The sequence below is a fragment of the Rhinolophus hipposideros genome, assembly GCF_964194185.1.
Source record: "Rhinolophus hipposideros genome assembly, chromosome: 1".
In the NCBI taxonomy this organism is placed as follows: Eukaryota; Metazoa; Chordata; class Mammalia; order Chiroptera; family Rhinolophidae; genus Rhinolophus; species Rhinolophus hipposideros.
Genome location: NC_138047.1, coordinates 21,041,864 through 21,068,012, shown reverse-complemented (window position 1 = coordinate 21,068,012; position 26,149 = coordinate 21,041,864). Strand labels below are relative to the sequence as shown.

At 39.0% G+C, this 26,149-nt stretch overlaps 1 protein-coding gene across 1 annotated transcript; it reads right to left on the bottom strand.

Annotated features, from left to right (window-relative positions):
• Positions 1 to 4,522: 4,522 nt before the first annotated feature.
• Positions 4,523 to 26,016, bottom strand: CDNF (cerebral dopamine neurotrophic factor). Its single transcript, XM_081044794.1, has 4 exons — positions 25,827 to 26,016; positions 13,289 to 13,416; positions 12,081 to 12,222; positions 4,523 to 6,952 (listed from the first exon to the last, which is right to left on the bottom strand). The coding sequence occupies exons 1-4, from the start codon at positions 25,939 to 25,941 to the stop codon at positions 6,774 to 6,776; spliced, it is 564 nt and encodes a 187-aa protein (XP_080900920.1). The 5' UTR covers positions 25,942 to 26,016; the 3' UTR covers positions 4,523 to 6,773.
• Positions 26,017 to 26,149: the final 133 nt, after the last annotated feature.

Here is a 26,149-nt window from a genome sequence, read left to right as displayed (position 1 = left end):
AGAGAGATACATAATTTAGAATGCGTTCTAATCAGTATAGGTTAGGTTAGGTGAAAATAATTGATACTACTATGAAAACAGGGAAAGAAGTTCAACGCCTCTATTTTCTAACAGTTTAAACAAGTAAAAAGCAACTCTTCAAAATAGAACAGTAGAGTATCACATTATATTATTTTTTTTTGCCCAGCAGAAAAAGGAAGATAGATGGGAAATTTACTAATAGTCAAACTAGTTCAAATAAAGCACAACTCACAGAGTGCTTCATTTGAGATTGCTGAGTTCCAAGAGTTTTAATAGGCATTCTAGAGACATAGGCTGATGAGTAATTTTTCCAAGCGTTTCCAGAGAACTGATAGATGTGGCTGCAATAAAAAGATCCAAAAACATATTCATCATACGTGTTGATGTTGGACAAGACAGTTGACCTACATTCTCCTGTATCCCACATGATGCAATAGCATCATAGAGGTGTGTAGAATTAAATGATGCTCCAGAAATATCGAGTCACTCCAAATAAAAAGAGATAGCCCACAAATGACCACGGGTGCCATTCCAGGACACATTATATTCATTATCGAATTGCAGTCAATTTCAGTCATTTTTACTCAACAATTTCTTTCAATCCCTTTAAGAACTCAGAGGCATGAGGTGTAAATGTGCCTGCTTCTCAAAGATCACTTTAAAGTCCTGATTTCCAAATCGTCAAACTCTCTCACCCCCAAAATTCTCAGCTTAAAAGTTACATCCAATCCAGAAGTCAGGTGACACACATTTATTTCCAGGCCTTCCTTGGAGGGCACATCACTAAATGTCACCTGTGCCTCACTTCCTCATCTATGAAATGAGCCAATACTCATCATGCCTTCATGTAGAATTCTGTGACAGCAAATGAAATCTTTAAAAGAAAAATGCCATTCAGATTCAACTAATTCTATCAGGGTGTCTATCCTGAGCTAGGCATTCTGTTACTATTTTACTTATATTTTTCCATTCAATCCTCACAACAACCCAACTAAGTAGACATTGGTAGCTACATTCTAAGATGAAAAACTGAGGGTCAGAAAAATTGAATGTCTCTTCTCAGACAGTATAACTAGTCAAAGGCAAATCTAAGATGCAAATTCCAATTCAATGCTCTTTCCATCTTATTATTTCTGCTTCTGTCTTTGTATATTCAAGATGTTACTGCAGTAATAAGATTTTCCGATAGAATGAAACTTTTGGAAGTCACCAATAAACTGTAGTAGAGAAAACAAAGGAGACTGCAAAGGTCATTTGCAAAGTCTCAGTGTGAACCAGGCTTTTGAGCACTTACAGCCCAAGGTCAAGGTCACAGAACTTTTTCAGGCAGCAAAAATATATACATATGAATATAATCTGGAAAGGAGAAAACTCCAGGCTCCTTCTGAAAGAAACAAGTAACTTACTAATTTAGGACTGAGGAAGAATAGAGATATACGAGAAGTAAATATTTGGCTGACAGTGGAAGACTTAGAAATGAGAGGAACTCCTGAATTCCTGGAGGAGACACACACTGTTAAATGACATCGAGCCTACTAGAAATTGCACAGCCGAAGATCCCAGCTATAAAGAATGTATTTGTAGATGCTCCGTCACTAAGACACCAACATTTGATCTGTTCTTTCCGAAATAGGTTTTTAAAAATTCAAAAGGGAAAAGGGCAAGAGCCCTGTACACAACATCCTCTGAAGCTCCTGTAAACACTGCAGTTATGGTGAATATCAGACAGTTGGTTGCAAAGCCTGAAGAGGATTTCAGTCTGATGAGAGAGAAGTCTGAGGGGATGGGGGGAGAGGGGGTGGTGCTGCAGACAGGAGGAGCAGCTACTCCTTTCTCAGCTCCTTGGTTAGTTGTTATGACCAGAAGAGGAGAAACCACAGCTGACCCAACTGTTTGGAAGGAAGACAACATAATGAGCACATGTCCTGAGTGGGTATTGAATGCTTTCCTTGCACCATGCTCTGGGAAAGCGTGTGGCCAAAGAAAGAAGTGAGGCACCTAGAGTCCTAATTTTCTGAGGTGTGTAGAATTAAACAATGCTCCAGAAATACCGAGTCACCCCAAATAAAAAGAGCTAGCCCACGAATGATCACAGGTGCCTTTCCGGAACACATTATATTTATTATCGAATTGCAGTCACCTTCGGTCATTTTTATTTGACTATTTCTTTCAATCCCTGTAAGAACTCAGAGGCATAAGGTGTGAATGATCACTTCAAAGTCCTGATTTCCAAGTCATCAAACTCTCTCACCCCTGAAATTCTCACACACACTACCCTGCTCCTACCCCCGTGCTTTGCAACTCCCTTCTAGCAGAAAAAAGTTCTGTGTATGGGAGACTAGTCCATGGGAGGTAGAGGTTTTATCAAAGAACGTCCAAAGTCCTGATTAATGATTGATAACCACAGAATTACAGTGCCACAATCTCTCATCCATGATTCAGAAATCCAAAAAGCTCTGAGAATAAAAAATTCTTCTTTTGTAATTCACTTGACCAGCAAAACCTGACCCGACCTCTTCTGGGGACAAAACCTGATCTGGATTTATGGGAGGGTGTTACAGGGTGCTATTCCTAAGCTCCTAGAGGATTATGAAATATTTAGTATGTGCACCATCCCATCTCTCTAGAATCTGAAAAAATTATAAATTCCCAGAATACCTAGCTCCAAGACTACCAGTCCATTTTGGTAATGGGTTGCAGGCTTGTATTCTATGCGTTTACATGTTCTTTTTCTTTCTTTTGGTTCTAACTGCTGGTTAATCCATCTCTGACACAGTACAATCAACTAAAGCACAGTGTATCTTAATAAGCAGGTACAAGTATATATTCACAGAAAATGCATACCTTGCCAGATCAGGTATGTTACCTTGTAAGGTCAACCACCAAACTTCCAAAGAGCCAAATTGCACAGGCTGAGCTTCCCACACCAAGAAACTAGCACCTCTGGGAGGGAGCTGGTAGAATTAGGTATCTGGAGAGTACTAGGACACAGCCTCACAGGGAAATCACCTAGAAAGCTATAATAATACTGCCTGAAAACGGATCCACTTCACCGACAGCTAACAACCTTACCTCTGTCCACTATCACATTTACATTTTTAATTTATCAGTCTCACACATTAAACTTTTCATTTAAATCCTGGTGAGCTTTAGAAATTCAGCACCAGGGTGGCTGCACAATCCCAAATTCTCAAAATTTTTGCCAGGGTAAAGCATACCCCAAACAAACAAACAGAAAACTTAATGATGCGTACTACCCACTCCCTTTTCTACTTCTCTCTTGGTGGAATTAATTTTATTTACAACACACTGTGAAGCAATGGGCATCCGCCAATCATTTCTTCTGAATGAGACTCAGAGGATAAAAACTCAGATCTCTGCTTAGAAAAGACACTTACCAAGAGCTGCTCAAACCCACACAGGGGGCCTCTGAATCACAGAATGCTCTGCCGTTTTGGGGGGGGGATCCGATAGTCAAATAGTTTCTTGTCCTATGTGCCAAGATAGCTTGTTCTAAATGTAACACTCTCCAGTAGAATGTCGATTACAGGTATTCATACTTAAGTAAAGAACTACAACTTTTAAGTTGTGCCCTAAATGTTATATCTAGTCTCCCATGTGTATGTAGGAACCAAAGTAAAGGGTCATCTGCTTAGAATTGTTGAAATCTAGAGTAGATCAGGAATAATGTCTGTTCCAGACCACTACTGTTTAAAGTGTTTTAGCCCAGAGTTTTGTCACTTCTGTCAGCAGGTCTGACTTCTAAATCTTGTGTGCTTATGGATTTGGAGTAAAAACACACTAAAAAAATGTGTATACACACACACACACAAACACACACAGTGAGAGAGGAAGCAACATAAATGAAAACAAAATAGAGAAATAGTAGCTACTTCTGGTCAAACAAAAAAAGGAAAGACATAATTTATGAAAGAAGCAAGTAGCAAGGAGGGGGAATTGTTTAGGCTATGATAAGCAGGAACTGTAACTAAGATTCATGGGAAGGAAGATTTTATGCTATGTGGCAGAGGTGGCTTGTGCCCACCTCTGCCAAGGTATTTCTCCCTTCTTCCTCAGTACAAAAATATTCTGATATTTGGGCAGCAATGAACTCAACCAAAGGATGTTATTTCCCAAACTCCCTTGCAGCGAGGTTTGGCATGTGATTAAGTTCTGCTCAGTGACCCATAGGCAGTGTTGAGTGGGGCATGGAACTTAAAGGTGAGGGTGGGGGTGGCGGGGGGATGGGGACTGGGAGGGCTGCCCTAAAGAGGCTGATTCAGTTCATGTGCTTTCTCCCTCCTGGAACAGGGAGTTCCAGCAGTCAACTGGACAATGGGTAAAGAATGGACCCACCCCTAGGCTGTGGAGTGATACGAGGTGAGTCCCTAATAACTTTGTGGAACTGCCCTATTTACCCTGGACTGGCTACCTGTGGACCTCTTTTACATGAAAGAATCATCTCTTGTGAGTTTATTGTTGTTCGTTTGTTTTTATTGTTATAGTCAGCCCTAAGGCAAAACTAAATCCATTGCAGGATCCATGACTCAGGCCCTTGCTACTCAAAGTGTGGTCCCTGGAAGAGCTCCATGGGCATCACTTGGGGCTTGTTAGAAATGCAGAATCTCAGGCCCCTCCCAGCACTACTGACTCAGAATCTACATGTTAACAAGATCCTCAGGTGATTTGTATGCACAGTTTGAGAAGTTGGAGCAGTACTGACTTGAGTAGCCTTTGAAAAACTAGACTAAATATTATGGATTTGAATGACCTGCTGGGCAGTGTTCTTATTACCTAGATTTATATCCTGGAAAAAAAATGACCCTGAGAAATATGACCTGATTTTAAGATCAGACATCAAACATGCTATTTTTAAATGACAACTTTCTCAATAGGTTCAAAATGCACTAAAGAAAAACAAACAAATTTATAAAAAGTAAGAAACCTAAATTTGGACATTTGAAAAATACAATTCATAATAAAGTAGGATGCTTTACACATAATGATCAGGCTGCCAAAATCCAAAAACAATAACCTTTTTGGCCATTTATTACATCAAAGCTTTTTATTCTCATTCTTAAGTTACTAACCACTAATTCTCTGACAATTTTGGTTACATCCCAACTGTCCAACTGAAAATCCATTTGCCTGTGCAGCATTTAAAACGGAAAATTATACTTACAGTGTATACTTTCAGTCTCCTCCACTCCCCAAAAGGACTCCCAGTCAGTAATTGCAATTCTTTAAATGAACAAGATGTTCTGAATCAATTAATTTTAGTTAATTTTCAAATAATTTTTCTACAGCAGTGTTTTAGATATAATTTACACACAGTAACATGCCCAGGGCTTCATTGTACTACCGGATGAGTTTGACAATTATATTCACCCATTGTCGTGCAGGGTCTCAGCTCCCACTCCCCGCCCAAGAACGCAGGATACGGTAAGGCCAAACAGGAACACCCACGGAGCCATAGATAGGGGAGTCAAACCAATATATTCTCGCTGGCGGCTGGGCTGGAGACACAGGAAGCAGGATCTACATAATCTGCCTAACAGCAGTCCGAGCTTGCCAGCCACCATCTTCTTGCTAGCCCCCATTCCTTCTCTGCTAGCGTAGCCACAGCCGTTATATTAGTGGCCAATGGCCTACGGGTTACAGCTGACGGCCAACTAGCCACAGCTGCTGGCATCTGATCACAGTTGATGGCCATTTACTACCCGAGCCAACACCTTTCTATGTGAGGCCGAGAGCCTGGAAACTGTTTTTTGGGGGTTTTGTCCCCACACCCATGTAACCACCATCAAGATAAAGGATGTTTCCATCACCCCAGAAATTTCCCTCGAGCTGCTTGGCAATCATTCTCCACTCCACCTGCCACTCAGGGACAGCCACTTACTTCTACAGTGGGATCTTATTCTTACGTGGCCAGAAAATGGAGCCACAAATGATTTTACAATTTAAAGCTGATGAAACAGCACTAAGAACCATCAATCTCCATGTTGCCTGCAGGTGCCCCTAATACGTTTTAACCCTCTATCAAAAGCTTGTTTATTGTGTGATAGGAAGGCCGCAGAAGTCCTTGAATTTGGTTCACGTAACAGTGTGAGTGTTGATATAATTTGCCAAAATATTGGCTACATACACTTGTGTGGATTCTTGATCTATTTTCTTTGAGTGGGTTTGAATAGGCTTCCTTCATATGGAAACACTAATTTCAAGTAGGGCCTCCTGCCCTTCCATTTCTGGTACCAAAGAGAACTAGAAAGTAGAGAGATTTGCAGTTGAAAATACAAAGTTTACTCTTTAAAAACTTTTGATTATGCCAGGTTGTTATCTTGGGTTGAAGTTGGGAGTTAGATAAGATAAACATTGTTCCTTTTGTCCTAATTCAACATATGTAATTAAATATTAATGCACAGAGAGGGGCCTCTTGAGCACTCTCCTCCTTCTTGGACTCAATTTCCTCCATCAACTTTTCGGAAATTCACTTTCCCCAATTTTAGGAGGTAGCCGATGATAATTGACGTAGTCATTCCAAGAAAACTATGATAAAGGCACTTTTAAGGTTTGGTACACGGCAAAAGTAAGATACCACTAATATTAAGTTTTACTTATAAACTCAAGTAACCAGTCCTGAGAAGGAATATCAAAACAGAAAGTCTGAGACCACGCAAGCGCAGTGCAATTCCCGGTGACTCAACTGACATTTTTGTCTCTAATTACAACCTATGGTGCGCGGGCGTGGAGGGTCAGAGTTCGGTTCTGCGGTGCACGGCGGAGTACTTGGGTGCCAGTTCTTGGATCAGGTTCACGTAGTCTGTTTTTTCCGCGCAAGCCCTGCATTCTTCCCCCCAGCTGTGCAGTATCTGTTTCAGCTCCAGGACGCTCATCTTCCTCAGGTCCACGGATGCCAAGTCCAACTTCTTTTCTAAATGACAAAAAGGAGGAAGGAGCACAGGTCTTTAAAAACACAAGTGCAATTCTGAAGCGTTTAGAAAGGCAAATGGTGTTCTTATTGTGGTGCTGACTACCCTATGAGAACAGTTCCAACTTGTATGGAAACCAAGACATTCCTAAGGAGAGTGTATTACAGACAGAGCTATTGGGATGAGTTGTGTTCTATCAGACTTCTCTCCATGGTGACACCTGTTTCAGAACAGGAGCCTGGGTAGCTTTGCAGCATTTGCTACCACTCCAGGGCTGCTCCACATCATCATTACTAAAACGAACAGCACCGCCTCTTAACTGCTGCTCCTACGATAAAAAGAAAGGAATCGATAAAAGGTGATGTGTTGCGTGTGGCCAGCTGAAAGCCACTGATCATAATTAACTAGGAAATTATGGTTCGCTTTTTTTTTTATGGAAACCTATGTCTGCAGTAAAACAAATGAACGTTCATGTTATAAAGCACTATTGAGTTTTTAAATACAAATTTAAAGAAACCAAAACACATGAATAAAATTAGGAGCCTTCTCATTGGTTCTTATTTGTTTTGGATCTCTGCTTAAACTCACCTGATCCCCATACCTACTGGGATTATTAAATTATTTACATTCATTTGGGGGTATACCCATTTCTCTAATGCAAGTGTTTTGATGCCAGCCAATATGGGTCCTAACCTTCTTGCCAGTAATACTTATCACCAACATCTAACTCCTCTACTAAGACTACTATTTACTGTTTACAGATTATCTGCAGAGAATGTCAAGAACTCAGCTACTTCTCTATTGCCAAGCCCCAAAACAGGGGAAACTATTTAAGCTCATCTGTAATTATAATCAGATATCTGCACTCCCATATTCATACTCATGATTATAATTTCCCTATCAGAAAGGGGTAATTTTCCTCTTTCAAAGGAAAGTCACCTTTTCCACCCCCCATGACTGGGTGCTTGAACATGGCTACAACAGTTAAGTTTACTTATTAAATTATTAGTGGCAGCTTAGGACTTTTTCGGCTTGAAGAGTTCTTTCCTTTTCTTCCCTGCATAATTGAACGTAGCATTTGAAAACTGTCATGCAGGGGACCCTGCTCGCTGCGCCATGTGTCATGCGGGGCGGCCTGCAGGGTCTCTGGACCGCTCCCCACATAAGAATGCAGGACATGGTGAGGCCAAAAAGGAACACCCACGGAGCCATAAGTAGGGGAGTCATATCACTATATTCTCACCCGTGGCACCTGCCTCTCTGCAATCCGCTCTTGCTAGCTCAGCCACCATCCTCTTGCTAGCCCCCCATTCTTTGCTAGCGTAGCCACAGCAGTTATATTAGTGGCCAATGGCTCACTGGTTACAGCTGACGGCCAACTAGCCACAGCTGATGGCCATCCAATCACAGTTGATGGCCATTGACTGCCTGAGCCAGCACCTTTCCACGTGAGGCCGAGAGCCTGGAAACTGCACTCCTGGCTCTGTCCCCACAAAAACCTTTTAACAACCATAGTTGTCAAGTGATTTATCAAAAATTTCAGTAAGTGTACTCTAATTGAAAAGTTGTGTTTTATATTTGGGAATAAATTTAACCAAAGATCTGTACACGGAAAACTACAAGACTTTGATAAAAGAAATTGAAGAGGACGTAAATGGAAAGATAAGCCGTGATCATGGATTGGAAGAATTAATATTGTTAAAATGTCCATACTACCCAAAGCAATCTGAAGATTCAATGCAATCCCCATCAAAATTCCAATGGCATTTTTCACAAAAATCAAAAAAACAGTCCCGACCTGTAGGGAACCACAGAATACTCCGAATAGCCAAAGCAATCCTGAGAAAGAAGAACAAAGCTGGAGGCATCACATTTCCTGATTTCAAACTGTACTATAAAGCTATAGTGATGAAAACAGCATGATACTGGCATAAAAGCAGATATATAGACCAATGGAACGGAATCAAGAGCCCAGAAATAAACCCTCGCATGTACGGTCAACTAATATTTGACAAAGGAGCCAAGAATACTCAATGGGAAAAGAATAGTCTTGCCAGTAAACAGTGTTTGGAAAACTAGATAACCGCATGCAGAAGAATGAAACTGGGCTCCTATCGATAATCACAAACATTAACTTGAAATGGATTAAAGAGTTAAACATAAGCCCTGAAACCATAAAAATCCTAGAAGGAAACACAAGGGAAAAGCCCTTTGACGTTGTTTTTGGCAATGCTTTGTTGGATGTGACTCCAAAAGCACAAGCAACAAAAGCAACAATTAGTAAGTGGGACTACGTCAAACTGAAAAGCGTCTGCACAGCAAAGGAAAGCATCGACAAAATCTGAAAGGGAGAAAATATTTGCAAGTCATGTATGTGATAAGGGGTTCATATCCAAAATATATTCAGAACTCATACAAATCCATAGCAAAAAAAAAAATAGCAAGCAATCTAACTTAAAAGTTGGCAGAGGATCTGAATAGACATTTTCCCAAAGAAGACATACAGGTGGCCAACAGGTACGTGGAAAGATGCTCACCGTCACTGATGATCAGGAAAACGCACGGTGAGGTATCATCTCTTCCCCATTAGAATGGCCATCACCAAAAACACAAGAGATAAGATTTGGAGATGATGTGAAGAAAACGGAAGGCTTGTCTACTGTTGGTGGGAGTGTAAATTGGTGCAGCCACTATGAAAAACAGTACAGAGTTGCCTGAAAAATTTTTACATGGGACTACCATATGATCCAGCAATTCCACTTTTGGGTACGTATCCAAAGAAATGAAAACAGGATATCAAAGAGCTATCTGCACTCCCGTATTCACTACCACATTATTCACAGTAGCCATGACAGGGAAGCAACCTAAGTGTCCAGCTACAGATGAATGGAGGAAGATGTGGTGTACACATATACAAAATTAAATGTTGTTCAGCCATGAAAAAGAAGGAATTCCTGCCATTTACAACAACATGGATGGAACTTGAGGGCACTATGCTAAGTGAAATATGTCATACAGAGAAAGACAAATACTGAATGATATCATTTATATGTGGAATCTAAAAAAGCTGAACTCACAGAAACAGAGAGTAGAATAGTGGTTCTCAGGGGCTGAGGGTTGGAAGAATGGGAGATGTTGGTGAAAGGGTACAAAGTTCCATTTATAAGAAGAATAAGTTCTGGCATCTAATATACAGCATGATGATTATGGGTAATAAATTATATACTTGAAATTTGCTAAGAGAGCAGATCTTAAGTGTTCTCACAGAAAAATGGTAATTATCTTACATGATGGAAGTGTTAGCTAACACTATGGTGGTAATCATTTTGCAATATGTAAGTGTATCAAATCAACACATTGTACACCTGAAACTTACACAATATTTTATGTCAATGATATCTCAATAAATCTGGGGAAAAAATTAATAAAAATTGGATTTCAAAGTCTTTGTTTATTTGGAGGGTCAGCTACACTCCATGCCTCAGAGAACCCTGAAATCTGAAATTTTTATAATGATCCCCATCCTTTTAAAATACAGAGCAAGCGAAAATATTCTTTCAGGTCAAAAACCAAGGACACCTTGCGAATTGAAAACATAATCTAATGCTACATTTACCTTGTTTGTTCATTTCATGGCTGACTTGACAGAATACGTTTGAAAGTAGAAGATTTTGTAGCACAAATTATTTATATCCCACAGCTCCCAGTCCCCTGTTAAATCTCAACCTTCCTGTCAACAATAAGCTGGGAAGAAGAAATCAGGACTACTGGTCTATTCAAGATAAACGGTTGAAGGAGAAAAATAGTTTCTTGCAAGTGTCGGTAATTCTTTGAGTTATTCTAGGGAACTTGGCATCTGACATTGATTTTAAAGAGCAAAAACCTCTGTGACACCCTAAAACTACAAGACTCAGGTTGATGCCAAAATTAAAACTAGTTCATGGTTCCCCAAGGGCCTCTAGTGGCCAACATTTCCAGAACATCAGTAACTATTTATTTCTTCTCAATAACGTCTGATTAATTTTTCTGTTATTCAAGGGACACAGTAATATCTCTTGCATATTGTAGAAGATATTCAAAATAAATTTGTTAAATGAAAGAATCAGCACAGGTTTGTACCCTTTCAAGAATATCATTTACATGAACTTGGTGATTCCTGCCTCTGTGTCATTACTTGGAAGCCAATAAAAAGGGATTCATGCCCCATAATCATACCCTGGGAGGTAGAGCCTGCCCTTGGCAAATAGAGAAACAGTATCTTTGGTATCTTCCAACCTTAAAACGATTTAAAGCCAGCTGTGTATCCATGGTGCATAGGCATATTACACGGTTATATCTGAAAATAAGACTAAAATAATTCACAGAGCTGGATTCTAATTCAGTAGTTTCAATACTACACTGGGTATGTAACATAAAACAATAACTTCACCAAAAGAAATGCGTCTCTACTGGTAGAATTTGTTCAGGCTGTTCAGGCTAAGGGAGGAATCCCCAGTCTTCTGTCATACCTATTCCATCTACCCAAAAGGCTGGCCCAGATAGAAATCGTCAATATGAGAATAGATTTTCTATGTGAAATGTATAAGACCAAGGATAATGTTTAAATAGGACATCTTATTCCTTTCCTCGCTGTTTATTTTAGGCACCAGCAACAAGGTTATTCCATCAGGCAAAACCTGAGTTGATGTGAATAACCTAAAATTTAAAGCTGGCAGAATGATAGACAAATCTAGGACTAAAGATACAGTCACGTTTAAAACTTCCAACTCCTCATGTCACCTTTGAAAACGTGCAACTTTTGTCTTAGTAGGTTACCAAGAGCTAAATCACCAGGAGTAGATGTTCCCCTGACGTTGTGAATTTTTCCTTGACATAACAGTCGACATTGTCTTGGTGATTAAAGAGTTTAAAGTTTGCTGTTTAGGTTGACAGTTCTACCTAAAGCTGATTGTGCCAGTATTCATTTCTCTTCCCCCAAAGAAGCTGAGGCACTGTTCAGCAGCCCAGCAACCTACTGGCGACTGGAGAATTGCTTTCTTTCTAATACTGACTTTTTAGAAACATAGCCTGTTTCAAGATTGGCAATACTTTGGACGTGTGTGGGGTGGGGAAGATTTGACTCCATTATACCATATTTCAGCTCACAGATTTGGCTGTCCATCTTCTTGAGCTTCTCGCAAATCTTCATTGCAGGCATGTGCACACTCATTGGACGAGTGACCTCACTGAGAATCTTCGTGGCTGCATCTTGTGTTGCTCCAAGATAGTAGCACTGAAGGAGAATGAAGAGAATTTAGTGGCCCAGACACTGAAAAAAGTAAGTATTATGGGTTTGAGAAGTGAGATAGAGGCTAACCTAGTTTTCATGGCCCAGCTATTAAATTGTAACCCCTGCTGACTAAGATACCAGAAAACAGATGGCCCCATTCCTGTGTCCTCCTAATTAGAAGAGCCCTACAATTCACATGATACTCTGAGAATTGCTAAGTGTTTTGTCGGTGCCAGGCACTGCTCTCAGGGCTTTACAGGTATTAACTTACTTAATTCTCACAACACTCCTATGAATTAAGTGCTTTGATTATCCCCATTTTACACCCAGGCCAACTGAAGGTCACTCAGTTAGCAAGTAGAAGAGACTGAAGTCAAAAATCGAGCATTTTGGCTCTAGAGCCCATGCCGTTTTCCATCATGCTATAATGCCTTTGAGGCTACCTGACTTAAGCACTTTACATTTAAAAATATAAAACGTAACGGCACACATAAATGCTGAGAATTTTACAGTGTGTCCATTATAGGCCATCAACAATGCAAATTGAACTGACAAATGCAACGTGACAATTTTAGGCAAAATGAATTGGCCTAAGATTGTCTTTAGTGACGTAAAACAGTATATTGAAAAAAGTAATCTGTGTATACCCAGGAAACAGCTATAAACACCATTACAAGAAAATATAAATACTTCATTGGTTATATATCAATAATGATATAAAATATTTTGATATGTTTAACTGATTGTCTTGGAAAGAAACAGAAAATCTACCCACTCTTAACTCAGGACAGTAAATTCTCATTAGGAATTCAATTGTATAATTTCATTTAAGAAGACATGGAATTGGTTGTCTGTGATTTATTCAGAAAACAAAATGAAATCAAATATATTCTAGATGAAAATTCACATGACTACACTTCACTGAATGATCAATTTCTGCTTACTTCCTACAGCGAACAAGCTTGAGACAAGCATCTAAGCGGGAGAACATTAAGTCCAAGATGAGAAATGAAAGCATTAGCAGTTTTCTTCAAGCACAAGGGAAAATGAAGGTGAAAATTTACCATACCAGGCGGTTTTCTTTTCCTTTGACACCCAAGCAAAAGCTGATCAATTCTTTTTCTATGGTGTCCAGAGAAAAGTTGACCCCTCTGGCTATCAGGGAATTATAGAATCGGTTCAAGAATTCTTCACATACTAGAAAGAACAAAGAAATTATGTATTTATTAACGAGATAACCACTACCACTTCCGGTACTCGTATATGTCCCACTCACAAAATAAAAAGTCAATAGGATTCAATGCATCATGACAATGAATTAAAATTATTAGTAAGAATGGTTTGGGGCCTGTAGCTATTAGCTTAGTATTGGGCCTTGAATAATATGAGGTTATTGAACCAATCAATCTTCAGAACCAAGTCCCACCTAAAATGAAAATGTTCCCAGAAATTTTGGCTAACCCTAAATGAAAACACAGCTTTCTATAAGATACAATGCTTGAGACATCTAGAAAAATTAACTGGGAGAGAAACTGGGAGAGAAATAAGTCAGACAGAGAAAGACAAATACCACATGATCACACTTATTTGTGGAATCTAAAGAAAAGAATAAATGAATGACCTAATCAGAAACAGTCTCAGAGACATAGAGGAAAAACTGAGGGTTGCTAGATGGGAGGAGGGGGTGGAGATAAGAGGGAAGTTGAGGGGATTAGAAAGCACAATCGGTAACCACAAGACTGCCAAGGGATATGAAAGTCAATTTGGGGAATGTAATCAATAATGTTGTAAAGATTGTGTAGGGTATCCGATGGACACTTGTCTCATTAGGGAGACCACCTCAGGGATGATGTAGATGGCTGACCACTGCACTGTACACCTGAAGCTGAAGCTGAACAATAATGAATGTCAACTACAAGTTTATATATATATAATTATATGTTATAATTATATATATATATATATAACCATATATTATACATATATGGTTACAAGAAGCAGAGTACAGCATTAGGAATAGAGACAGTGGAAATGTAATGGTTGTATGCGATGTCAGAGGGGTAGTGGATGGGGGGAGGGGGGTTCACACAGTGTGAGGGATATAAATGATAAATGTCTAATTGTTACATTGTTTTGTGCACCTGAAACTAATTTAAAAAATGAAAAAAAATTAACTGGGAGAAATAAAATCCAAACATTAATTACAATATGCATAAATATATTAAACTTGCAATTATACAAAAGGATTTTTCAGATTGGAACTATTAAAAATCCAATAATATGCTGTTTGTGAGTCACATAAAAAGTGTGAGGCTATAGAAAAAGGTAAAAAAGAAATGAAGAGATTTAAAAATGAAAAGATAATGACAGGAAAATGCTATCCAACATCTGGTTTATTATGTAAAGCTTTACTGGGGATAACAAAAGTCACTACTAATTATAAAATGAACAATTTACCAGAAATATAAAATAATTTTGAACGAGTGTACATCCAGTAACATAGCCTGATAATTTAATAGAAAATCCTGACAGATTAATAATAAGAAATTGACAAATTCACAATCATGGTACATGGTTTAACACCTTCTCAGCAATTATTATGTTTGGTCAAATTGACCTAAAGCTATTAAGGGCATTAAACATTTGAACAAAACTATTCCCAAAGTTGACATAGTAGCATATATGGAACTCTTCTCACCCAAATTAAAGAGTTCATAATGTTTTCAAGAAAACATGGAATATTTACATAAATCTGCCATGTACTAAGCCAAAAAGCAAGTCTCAACAAGTACCCAAAAACCTGTATCAAACAGACCTTCCCTGAACATAATTAGAAATCCATAACAAAAATAATATGATCAAGCTAGTACTTGCCTTCCATATGCCTAGAAATTTTCAAATACACTTCTTAGTCATCTGTGGGTCCAAAAAGTAGTAATGGAAATGTGAGATTTTTAGTACTTAATTCCTATAAAAATACTATGTAGAAAACTGAAGGAATGCAGTTAAGGCAGTAGTACTTAAAAGGAAATTTGTAACATTAAATGTGTACCTTTCAAAAGAAAAAAAAAGGAAAATTAATGAGTAAGCATTCATCTCAGGAAGTTTTAAAAAGTATAACTAAATAAACCAAAAGTATATGGAAGATAATAAATAATAAAAGAACAAAAATTAATTAAGTAGAAAAAAATAAAGACCAATAAAACCAATAGCTGGTAAAAATAAACAAGTTCTTATCAAGGAAAAAAGTGAATCAAATATAAACAATATTCAGACAACAATAAGATGAGTAAGAATTCTTTTTTTTTTTTTCTTTTTTAAGATTTTTTTATTGGGGAAGTGGAACAGGACTTTATTGGGAAACAGTGTGTACTTCCAGGACTTTTTTCCAAGTCAAATTGTTGTCCTTTCAATCTCAGTTCTGGAGGGCACAGCTCAGCTCCAGGTCCGTTGCTCGTTGCAGGGGGCACAGCCCTCCATCCCTTGCGGGACTTGAGGAATCGAACTGGCAACCCTGTGGTTGAGAGCCCACGCTCCAACCAACTGAGCCATCAGGGAGGCAGCTCAGCTCAAGGTGCCATGTTCAATCTTAGTTGCAGGGGGCGGAGCCCACTATCCCTTGTGGGACTCGAGAAATTGAACTGGCAACCTTGTGGTTGAGAGGCCACCGGCCCATGTGGGATTCGATCCAGCAGCCTTCAGAGTTAGGAGCATGGAGCTCCAACCGCCTAAGCCACCGGGCCGCCCCCCTGAGTAAGAATTCTTGATAATTAAAAATATAATAGCTAAAATTACAGAAAAAATTAATACGAAATTTATTTAGGAGATAAAGTTGAAAAAATAATCCCCAGAAAGTAAACCACAAAACAAAAGGGTGAAAAAAAATGGGTAATAATGCTTAAACAATTCAGGAAGCCAAATACCTAAACAATACTAGTTCCAGAAAGATAATAATAGAAAAGGAAATTGTCACAAAAATTTTTTTCATTTTTCTTTTTCCTCCTTTTTTTTTTTTTTTGTTTGAAAGTGTGTTTTTTTCATCCTTATTTACTGGCAATTGTTTTCTTTGATCATATGGAGGTTTCCATTTCACTTGCTCAGTCTTCCATTGTTTTTATTGAGAACTCAGCTATCAATCTATCATTGATTATTTTTTCTCTAGCATATTTAACTGTTTTTGTCTTTGGTGTTCTGTAGTTTCGCCATGATGTCTAGGAGTGGGTTTCTTTTTATCTATTCATTGGACCTCCTGAATTTGTGGATTGTTGTTTTTCTTCAGTTCTGGCAAATTCTCAACTAGTATCACTTCAAACATTGCTTCTGCACGATTCTCTTTCTTTTCTGCCGGAACTCCAATTAACCATATTTTGGATTTTCTCGTTCTGTTCTCATGTCCCTTAATCTCTCTTCCTTATTTTCCATTCTTTTCTTGCTCTGTGCTGCGTTGTGTATCATTCTTCTGACCGATCGTCTTTGGTTCTCAGATTGTGGTTCTTGGTCCAGCATCATTAGCAGCACCTAGGAGTTTGTTAGAAATGAAGAATCTCTGGCCTCATCCTAGATCCTCCAACTTTAAAGTACATCCAACTTTAATGTACATAGTAATTACCTAGAGATTTGTTAAAGTTCAGATTCTAATTTGTAGGTCTGGCGTGGGACCCAAGATTCTGCATTTCCAGCAAGCTATCGCGAGATATCAACGCTGCTGGTACGAGCACCACACTTTGAGAAGTAAACTTCTAGTTCACCCACTCCATCATCAGCTCTCTATAGTCTACAATTAAATCCATTCATTGAACTTTAAATGTTGATTATTATTTTAGTTCTAGAAGTTCTCTTTAGTTCTTTTTCAAATATGCTAGGTCAGTTCTTATAGTTTCCTACTTCCTGCAGATATTTTCAAGTTGTCTTTTATATATTAATATATAAACACACTATACATAATTGTTTTATCATCGGTGTCTGATAATTCCAATATCTAAAAATCTTCATGAGTATGTTTTTATTTTTTTGTTCTTTCTATAAATTCTTGTTCATGGTGCCTTGTTTTTTGGGTGCTTAGTTATTTTGTGCGATGGTTATAATTCTGTGATGCTCACAGTCCTTGTAACATATTCGTGGAGATTACTTGAGGCCTAAGATGAAGGTACCTTGTTTCCATAAAGGATTCGTTGGTATTTATCAGACCTAGGGTCTAGTATCCAGGGACCGCTTTAAACTAAATTGATACCTTGTTTTTTGGAGACCTGATGTGAATTTTGGCTGCAAGTCCAAGTGAGGGACATCTTGTGGTTATAATCGCTCAGAGATTTTTTCTTTCTTTCATCTACCCTGTTCAGCATCAAGGAAATCTCTAGTTCTCTACAGGTAAGGATGAATTAGGTTTACTGTTTGTTCAACCTTACTCTGAGGGAGTAACCTTATCCTTTGGGAATCTCAGATTAACAGGGAAGAGATTTCGAGTAGACAGACTCACCACTTGAAACAAGTGTTGCACTTGGACTTCTGTACTGCTCACACCAAAGGTCACCTTTACACTGACATGTCCAGTATCACCTTTACACTGACTGGCCAATGTCCTCAGGGCAAAATGACAGTACGCTCAGTTTATCGCTCAGAATTGCTGCGTTCCATTTTGTTGTAGTAAATCTTTCTATCATGTTAGCTCTTTGGTTTTCCATTGATATTTTTCTATTTTTACCTGCATTAGTAGTACTGCTTGGCCAGACGATTGCTACAATCTGACCCACTAGATTTCTAAAATTCTAACCAGTATGATTCTTTTAAAATGAAAGTCAGATTATGCTACCTCATCTGCTCAAAACTTTCCTGTGGTTTTCCTTATCATTCAGAGTAGTATCCAAAGTCTTTACAATGGCTGGCAAGGCCCTGGGTGACCCGTCTCTCCACTGTCTATCAGACCTCAACTTCTGTCGTCTCTCCCACTTCGGTCACACTTCTCTGTCCCCAGCTGAGCACCTAGATTAGATTTAAATATGTATTTTTTTAGCTGAATAAGTGAACTCCTGATATTTGTAAGAAAAACACAGTCGAAAACACACATACCCCATGACCCAGCAATTTTTGTTCTGTGACCCAAACAAATCACCACATATGTGCTCAAGGAGACATATATAAAATATTCAGAGCAGCATTGTTTACAATTATGTAAATTTAGGAAAAACCTAACTGTCCCTCAAAGAGAGGATATATAAACTGTACTTCATTCATAAACTGGAATTCTCTGGAAGAGTTGAAAACAATGAGCTACATCTATAGTTATCAATATGCGTAAATGCCCAAATGTAATATTGAGTAAAAATTGCAAATGAATGTGTTCAGTGTACAATTTACATATATCTAAGATCACAAAAATAGAGGTTATATGTAGATATATGCATTTATAGGAAAACTTCTTTAGAAATGGATGAGAAGCACACATTAATTTCAGAAAATATATTTCCCCTGAAAAAGGTAGGAAGGATAAGAAAAAAAGAATTGGACTTAGCTGCAGCTCATTTTTTTAAAGAAGAATGAGAGCAAATATAGCAAAATATTAACATTTAACCTAGATGCTATGTATATAGATTATATAAATATTTTTCTGTATGTTTGGAAGATTTCCCCATTTATTTAAAAAGCTCACCATATATTTGACTGCCACAAAAATCTGCAACATGCACATTAAAATATTTGGCAATATTAATGAAATTGAAGTAAAAATTTTAAGTAAAATTACACTTCAATTAAGCAAGTATTAGCCAGAGCCCAAAAGTAGAAAGTGATTATTTGAAAAATATAATAATGCCACCTGCAGGAAGAGTCACAACTTTTCTGAAAAGATAATGAAAAAATGTTTAAAATTGGTTTGTGGACTTATTAAACTGTCAGTATGCTAGGAACCTTATTTTCAACAGTTCCATCCTCACCTTCCATAACAAAGTTAGTTCCCCATTATCTGCTCCAGCTTTATTTTGGAGAAGTAAAAAAAAAAGACATCAGATTAGCGAGTGATACCAAGAGTAGGGGAAAACTGCTACCTAAGTATATAATACATGTTACAATGAGTTAAAATAGGAATAACCAGAGCTTATTGAATGATTTATATGCTACCTCACTGTTCCAATTTTATTTTTGATGTTGCTCTAAATAATGAGTTCGCAACACCACGCTCAGAAGGCATGCTTGGGCTCTGACGTCAGCCTCTCCAGGTCCGAACCCTGGCTTTATTACCTACTAGCTAAGTGACTTTGAACCTTTTATTGAATCATCTGTTAGCCTAGTTGCCATTCCTTTGAAGATCATCAGTCTTTTTTCTTTGGCTCTGTTTAAGATTTTCTCTTTTTTTCCATTTGTGTTTCCTAATTCGCTTATATGATTAGATATTAATCAGATATTTTTATTTATACTGTCTGGAGTATATTGGACTTCCCAGTCTGTGCATTGATGACTTTCATTAGTTTGGAAAAATGAGCTATCATCTCTTTTGCTCTGCCCATACTCCTTCTGGAAATCCAGTTAACCTATGTTGGAATTTTTCTCTTTATCCTTATTGTACCTTTATTTTTCTTTCACATTTTAATCTCAGTCTCTCAGAGATTCCGTCTTGATAATTTCTTCAGTTTTCTAACTCACTAATTCTTTTCTCAGCACTGTTTAGTCTACTGTTGCTCCCATTAATTTCTATTTGTGGAAGTTTATTTGGTTCTTTTCCAAATACGGTTGGACTTTTATTAATAGCCTCTTGCCCTTTATGTATATCTTTAATCCCTTCCTTTATTTCTTTAAACATGATAAATTTTTGTGCCTGATAATTCCAATACCTGAAGTCTTTTCAGGTGTGCTTCTTCTGTCTCTTGTCACAACTGGCTGTCCCTTATGGTGTCCTATTTCCCATGGGTCTGTCACTTTTCTCAATGTGAGCTTTATTTCCCACTTCAACTGTGGGAATTCTTTGAGGACTGGATAGAAGGTGGATTCCTGTAAGCAAGACTGGCATTTGCTGATGCCTGCTTGAAATCTCTTTAAATTCTCATTTTGAGATGTTTGGAACCACCCGTGTAATGTGAATTTGGGCTTCAGCCCATATGTGGGTTAGCTAGTGATTATGAATTATCTGGAGACATTTTTGTTTTCCCTTTTCGTCAGTAAAAAGTTCAAGTAATACAATTCCTTTTAGTCTATAAAGATGCTGGTAGAGTCGTACATATTTCCAGTTCACCTTTGTAATGAAGGTCTAGCACTTTGGAGTTCCAAATTGCGGGCGGTGAGGAAGGGATTTAGTATTACACTCCTAACTTGGGAGAGTCCTGGGCTTTGTATTAGATATTCTCTTCCTTTTACCAAAGCCATGAAAACCTAAGTTCAGAACGCTGGATAGCAAATGTCCTCAAGGTAAAAGCAAGCTTCAGGGCTCCTTTTAACCTCTTTTGGTTCCCACTTTCATTTTGTTTTTGGCCTCTGGGTACGTCTTACAGATTTACATTTTAAATAAATTTTACCTTCTATTTTATCCAGTATTTTTAGTGTATTCAGCTGGAGGGCCCAACATGTCTTCTTTTAGAGCTTAAAGTCATATTTATTTCTGATGCCATTAATAGGAACATAATAAATATAATAGCTAGTCATTCATGGTATTAACGAATATTTATTGAGGAATTAGTAAGTGCCAAACAGTGTTCTCGAGATTTAGCAATGAAGAAAACAAAGTCCTTACCCTCAAGGATTATATTCTAGTGAACAAATATAAGTATCTCGTGGCTATAGATTAAAATAAACATGGTAAGGAGGATAGAGGGTTACCAGGTAAAGGTATTATTCTACATGCATAAAGTAGTATTTGAGCAGAAGCCTTAAGGAAGTGAGGGGACCACGTAAGTAGCCTCTTTGTGAAGAACTCCCCAGGCAAAGGGAAGAACAAATGTAAAGACTCTGATCTAGGCATGTCCTTGGGGGGTCCAAGAACAGTAAGGGGGTCAGTGTGGAAGCAGAGTGAGCAAGAGAGAGGACAGTAGAAAATGGGGTCAAATAGGCAGCGACATGCCAGGTCATCGAGGGCCTTGAGCTGTGGTAAGGACTTTGGGGCTTACTCTGAGAAGGCAAGCCATTACAGGTTTTGAGTCAGGAAGTGCAGTCACCTGACATTATTTTTAAAGTATACCACTGGAGGCTGTCTGGAGAATAGGAGTCAGGGAAGCAAGAATGAAAGCGGGAAACTGGTTTGGAGGTTCTGAAAATAGCTGCATATCTTGGACCAGGGTAGTAGCATTGGAGGCAAAGAGAAGTGGTTGAATTCTGGGCACGGTTTGAAGGAAGAGCCAAAAGAATTTACCACATGGATTGGATATTGCATGTTGGAGAGTGAGAGAGACAGAAATAGAGATAGATTGGATAGATGATTGATAGATAGATAGATAGATAGATAGATAGATAGATAGATAGATAGATAGATAGACAGACAGATGGATAGATAGAGTTCAGGATGATTCCAAGGATTGTGACCTAAGAAGCTGGAAGAGTGGAGTTGCCATTTGCTGAACTGGGAAGACTGCGGGAGAAGCAAGTTTATGGAGACAAGCAGGAATTCAGACTGAACATGTGAAGTTTGAGATACTTCTAAACATTTGTGATGTTTAATTTTCTGTGCCCACTTGGAGGGTGCTGTTGAATGAGATGAACTCTGCATAAAGCAGATAAATCCTCCATAACGTGGATAAGCCTCATTCCCTCAGTTGAAGTCTTGAACAGAACAACAACAAAACTGGCCTCTGCAAGCCAGAGGGAATTCTCCAACAGACTACCTTCAGGCTTCACCTGCATTGTCAGCTCTCCTAGGCCTCCATCCTGTAAGCCCTCACTGCAAATTTTGGACTTCGTAGCTTCCACAATCAGGTGAGCAAATTCCTTATAATAAATCTATCTATCTATCTATCTATCTATCTATCTATCTATCTATCTATCATCTATCTAACTCTCCTATTGGTTCTGTTTCTCTGGAGAACACTGACTAATGCAATATCCGACTGGAAACAGTGAGAAGCAGCTGGACACAGAGATCTGGAGTTCAGGGCTGAGGTCTACATACATACATCAACACTTGTAAGTCATCAAAATTCACGTGGTATTTAAGAGATGAGACCAGAGAATAAGGAGAGAAGAGACACGGCCTCAGGTATCAGTCTTGTGAAACTCCGTTGTTTAGAAACTGGGAATATGAGAAAGATGGAGAAAAAGACTGAAAAGAGCATACAGTGAGGTAGGGTGGGAGTGAAGAGTGAGTGTTTTCCCGGAAAACCAATAAAGAAAAGTGTTCAAAGGAGGGACTGACCAATAGGCTACATTCAATGCTACTGACAGAATGTGAAAAATGAGGCATTGCCAATATGTAGTTTGCTAAGTTTAATTAGCAAATATCTCAAGTGTATAAAGGAGACACCTGCCGAGATGATCAATGCTACAAGTCAGCAGAAACTATGAATAAGGTCTCCCAGTGGCCTCGAATTCTCATCTTCCTACAAAAGAAACCCAGTGTTACAATGCCTCCTAGTCTTACTATTCCCACAATACACCTTCATATGATTTCTAGACCTCAGCTGTTGCTCTGCCAATTATTACAAGGATGAGGAGAGTTGGGAATTCTAACTTGTTCTTTTAAAGATAAACTTTTGACTCACCAAAAGTTGCATCAAATTTTATTGCAACATGTATGTATACATTTGTTCAACAAAATTTAGTGCCTACCATGTGCTTCGCACTATAGATGGAGATGATGTGGTGAGAGAAAGTCTTGATTTTCAAGGAATACACACATGGAGGAGACCAAAACAATTACTGACTACTATGAGAAGTGTACTGGATACTGTGGGAAAACAAAGAGGAGGCACCTACCTGGGGGGAAGTAGGAGACCCCCGAAAGATATTAAATAAGGGCATAGCATGGTAACAACTGCCAGGGGACTAGGAAGGAGAAGAAAGATGGCAGGAAGGATACTGTTGTGCCAGTAAGGAAGATAAATGGGGGAGGTCTGTAACAAGACAATGGAGCTGGGGAAGGAGTAAGGAGAGAGTGAACCAGAAGATAGACTCAGTGGACACAGTGACAGATAGACGTAGGGAATCAGGGAGAGAGAGAAGTCTAGTCTACTTGACCAGATACTGACACCACAAGCGTAACAGGGTTTGGGGACTGAGAAGGGAGGAGATGGCAATTTTGGTTTGGAACTCTGTTGAGTCTGAAGAATAAGATATCTCAGTGGGAATGTTCAGCAGTCAATAGGATGCAAGGTCTAGGACTCTAGAAAGGAGGTGGATTAGATGCAAACATTGGGAATTAATCAGACTCTAGATAGGTCAATTCTGATTGCACAGAAGAGTGTGTAGACTGAGAGAGGAGGAGTGCAGAGGACAGAACTCTGAAAAATTCTAATATTGAAGCCATGGCTAGAGAACTAGAAAGATACCATGAACAAGTGGGCACAGAGACAGGAAGCAAAGGTAAGAAAAAAGCAGTATCATCGCCATTAAGGGAAGGAAGTTTCTGAAAGAGACAGAAGTCAGTGGGACGATGCCACAGCGAAGTCAGGATGAGAATGGAAATTTATTCCTTGAGCTTAGGTGAAGAGAATAATCTCACCATAAATTACCTAACAAATTAGTAATTTAAGGTTCCTGACATGTATTTATTGCTATAACCAGATAATTATATTCTTTTTTACTTGTGGAGTTTTTTTGTTTATTAAAAATAGTCCCATAAGCAAATCTATAATTATTTCAAAATAAAAATATTTTAAAACAGTCCCATACTAAAATCCTTTTAAAGATATCCAGAAATGTTTACATTTTTTTCAGTAAGCCTCACATGATCTTTATAAAGCAGGACTCAGAAACTTAAATATTCACAGGGGCCAGGCAAGTAAAATGAACGGGAAAAGAAATCTGGGCGTAGGAAAAACAGAAACAAAAACCCGTAGAACACATGTCCTTCTTAAAAACAGCCTCGACTAATTCCCACTACATGGATTATGGGCCAGTCTTGACAGGGCACCTGGTATTTCCAGAAAAAGCAGAAATCTGAATTTTTGAATATGCAGTCTTCCAATTTTTAAAACGTAGCCCATTTATTTAAATGTTTTTCAAAATACTTTGTGAATTTAACAAAATATTTCAGGAGGTCCCAGGTGACTCACAGACTCTCCGTTTTTTACTTTTGCCCCAAATTATATATAATATAGCATTTTAATCTTATACCTTGAGGGAACTAAAACGGCTAATGACAAAGGCTCATAAGCAGTAATAGAGCCAGATCTAGAATCTACTCCTTCTTGGTCGAAGACTAGTATTTCCTTCTCTGTGAATCTACAACTTCTTTATCTAACAAAGAACATACATACCTACGTTAGTCAGACATGCAAGTTAATACATTTATTACAGACATGCTGTAATAAATTCAGGCAAGATGGCATAAGCTTCACATTTAATTAATCCGGATGCTCTGGCTCTTCTGAAATGTTTTTATGTAGAAGCTCAGATAATAAACTACTGATGACTAATCAATTGCTCATGCCTCACAAATTCTGCTTTAAATGTGTAGGACACAACTGTAAGCGATCTATAAACAAAATTATAATTTAGCTGAACGAATATCTATATAAAGTTTTTGTGTGTGTTTTTAAATAACATCACGTAGATATTTTTAGTTTTTGGAAAAAAGTGTAATCATTGCAGGACTGGTAGAAAACTGGACTCCAGTTCTTAAGATTTTGTTCGGTTATAATACAGACTACACTCAACCATTCATTCAACACATGCTGTGAACCTACAATTTCCTGTTAAGTAATGACAGATTCGCAAGCCCCCATGAAGGATGAGGAGATACATTTAAATTATTTCAATGCATGAAACGTGGAGGTAAGTGATACAGTAGTGCAAGAAGATGGAGCTAGCGTGGCTAATTGTCTTCTTTGATGTTAACAGCCCTCTGAAGGAGGGATTACCACCATGATTTGGCGAGAACCAGGTAAGTCTGCCAGAGCCACAGGGCACGTGTTCCGACTGCAAGTCCGCGGCTGAGATTCTGTGCACAGAAAAGGAATCGTTCTTTATGCCTCCTCTTTCTAAGGACTTAACGTACTCCCTTGGAAAGCAACTTTTGCATGTAACGTCCTAACAAACGTGAGTCCTGTCCTCTGATTGAAGCCTCCTCAACTCAATTGCAGACCACATGTCATGTTTTATTTGAACTCGAAAGACATCTTCTGTGCACGGAGAGGCAAATGTTACCGGTTAGAAGCAGCAGAATCAGTTTGGCGCCAGGGTCGTCTGCATCTAGCCGCGTTTGCACAAAAGCGAATCCAGATCCAAAAAACGCACCAGCTTTGCCAGGGCAGTTTAATCGTCACAGCAAGACTAGGACGCAGCCTAAAAGTGTCACCTGGCCTGGCTCGAACTTTTGCCGAGGCGACGGCGAAGGCAATCGGAAACTAGGGACGGAGCCCGCGTGTCCTAAGTGAAATGTTATTTATAGTCAAGGGCCAGGAGAAGCCAAAACGGACAACAGCTGCGCTGCAGCGCGGTGCCACCGCCATGCAAGCAGTTCTCACACCGCTCACCTTCACAGTCGGCCCCCGGCCGCCCCCCGGCCTCCTGGCCCTGCGCCGACACCGGGGTCGAGACCCAAAGCCCGGCGCAAAAGGCCACCACTGCGGCTGGGCTCGCGAACCACATGCTGAGCCAGCAGCTCCAAAACCCCTCGGCCACCAGCGCCCACCTTCAGCCTCGCGGCTATCGCCCTGGGCTGTTATTGGACGCTGGAGAGAGAAGTGAGCCCGGAGTGGCTAGGGCAAATGACGCAACTCCATCCAGAGTTTCCATTGGCCCTCAGGAAAGGGGCAAATCACGGGGCGGGGCGAAGGAGCCTTTTCCTCGCCTTCCC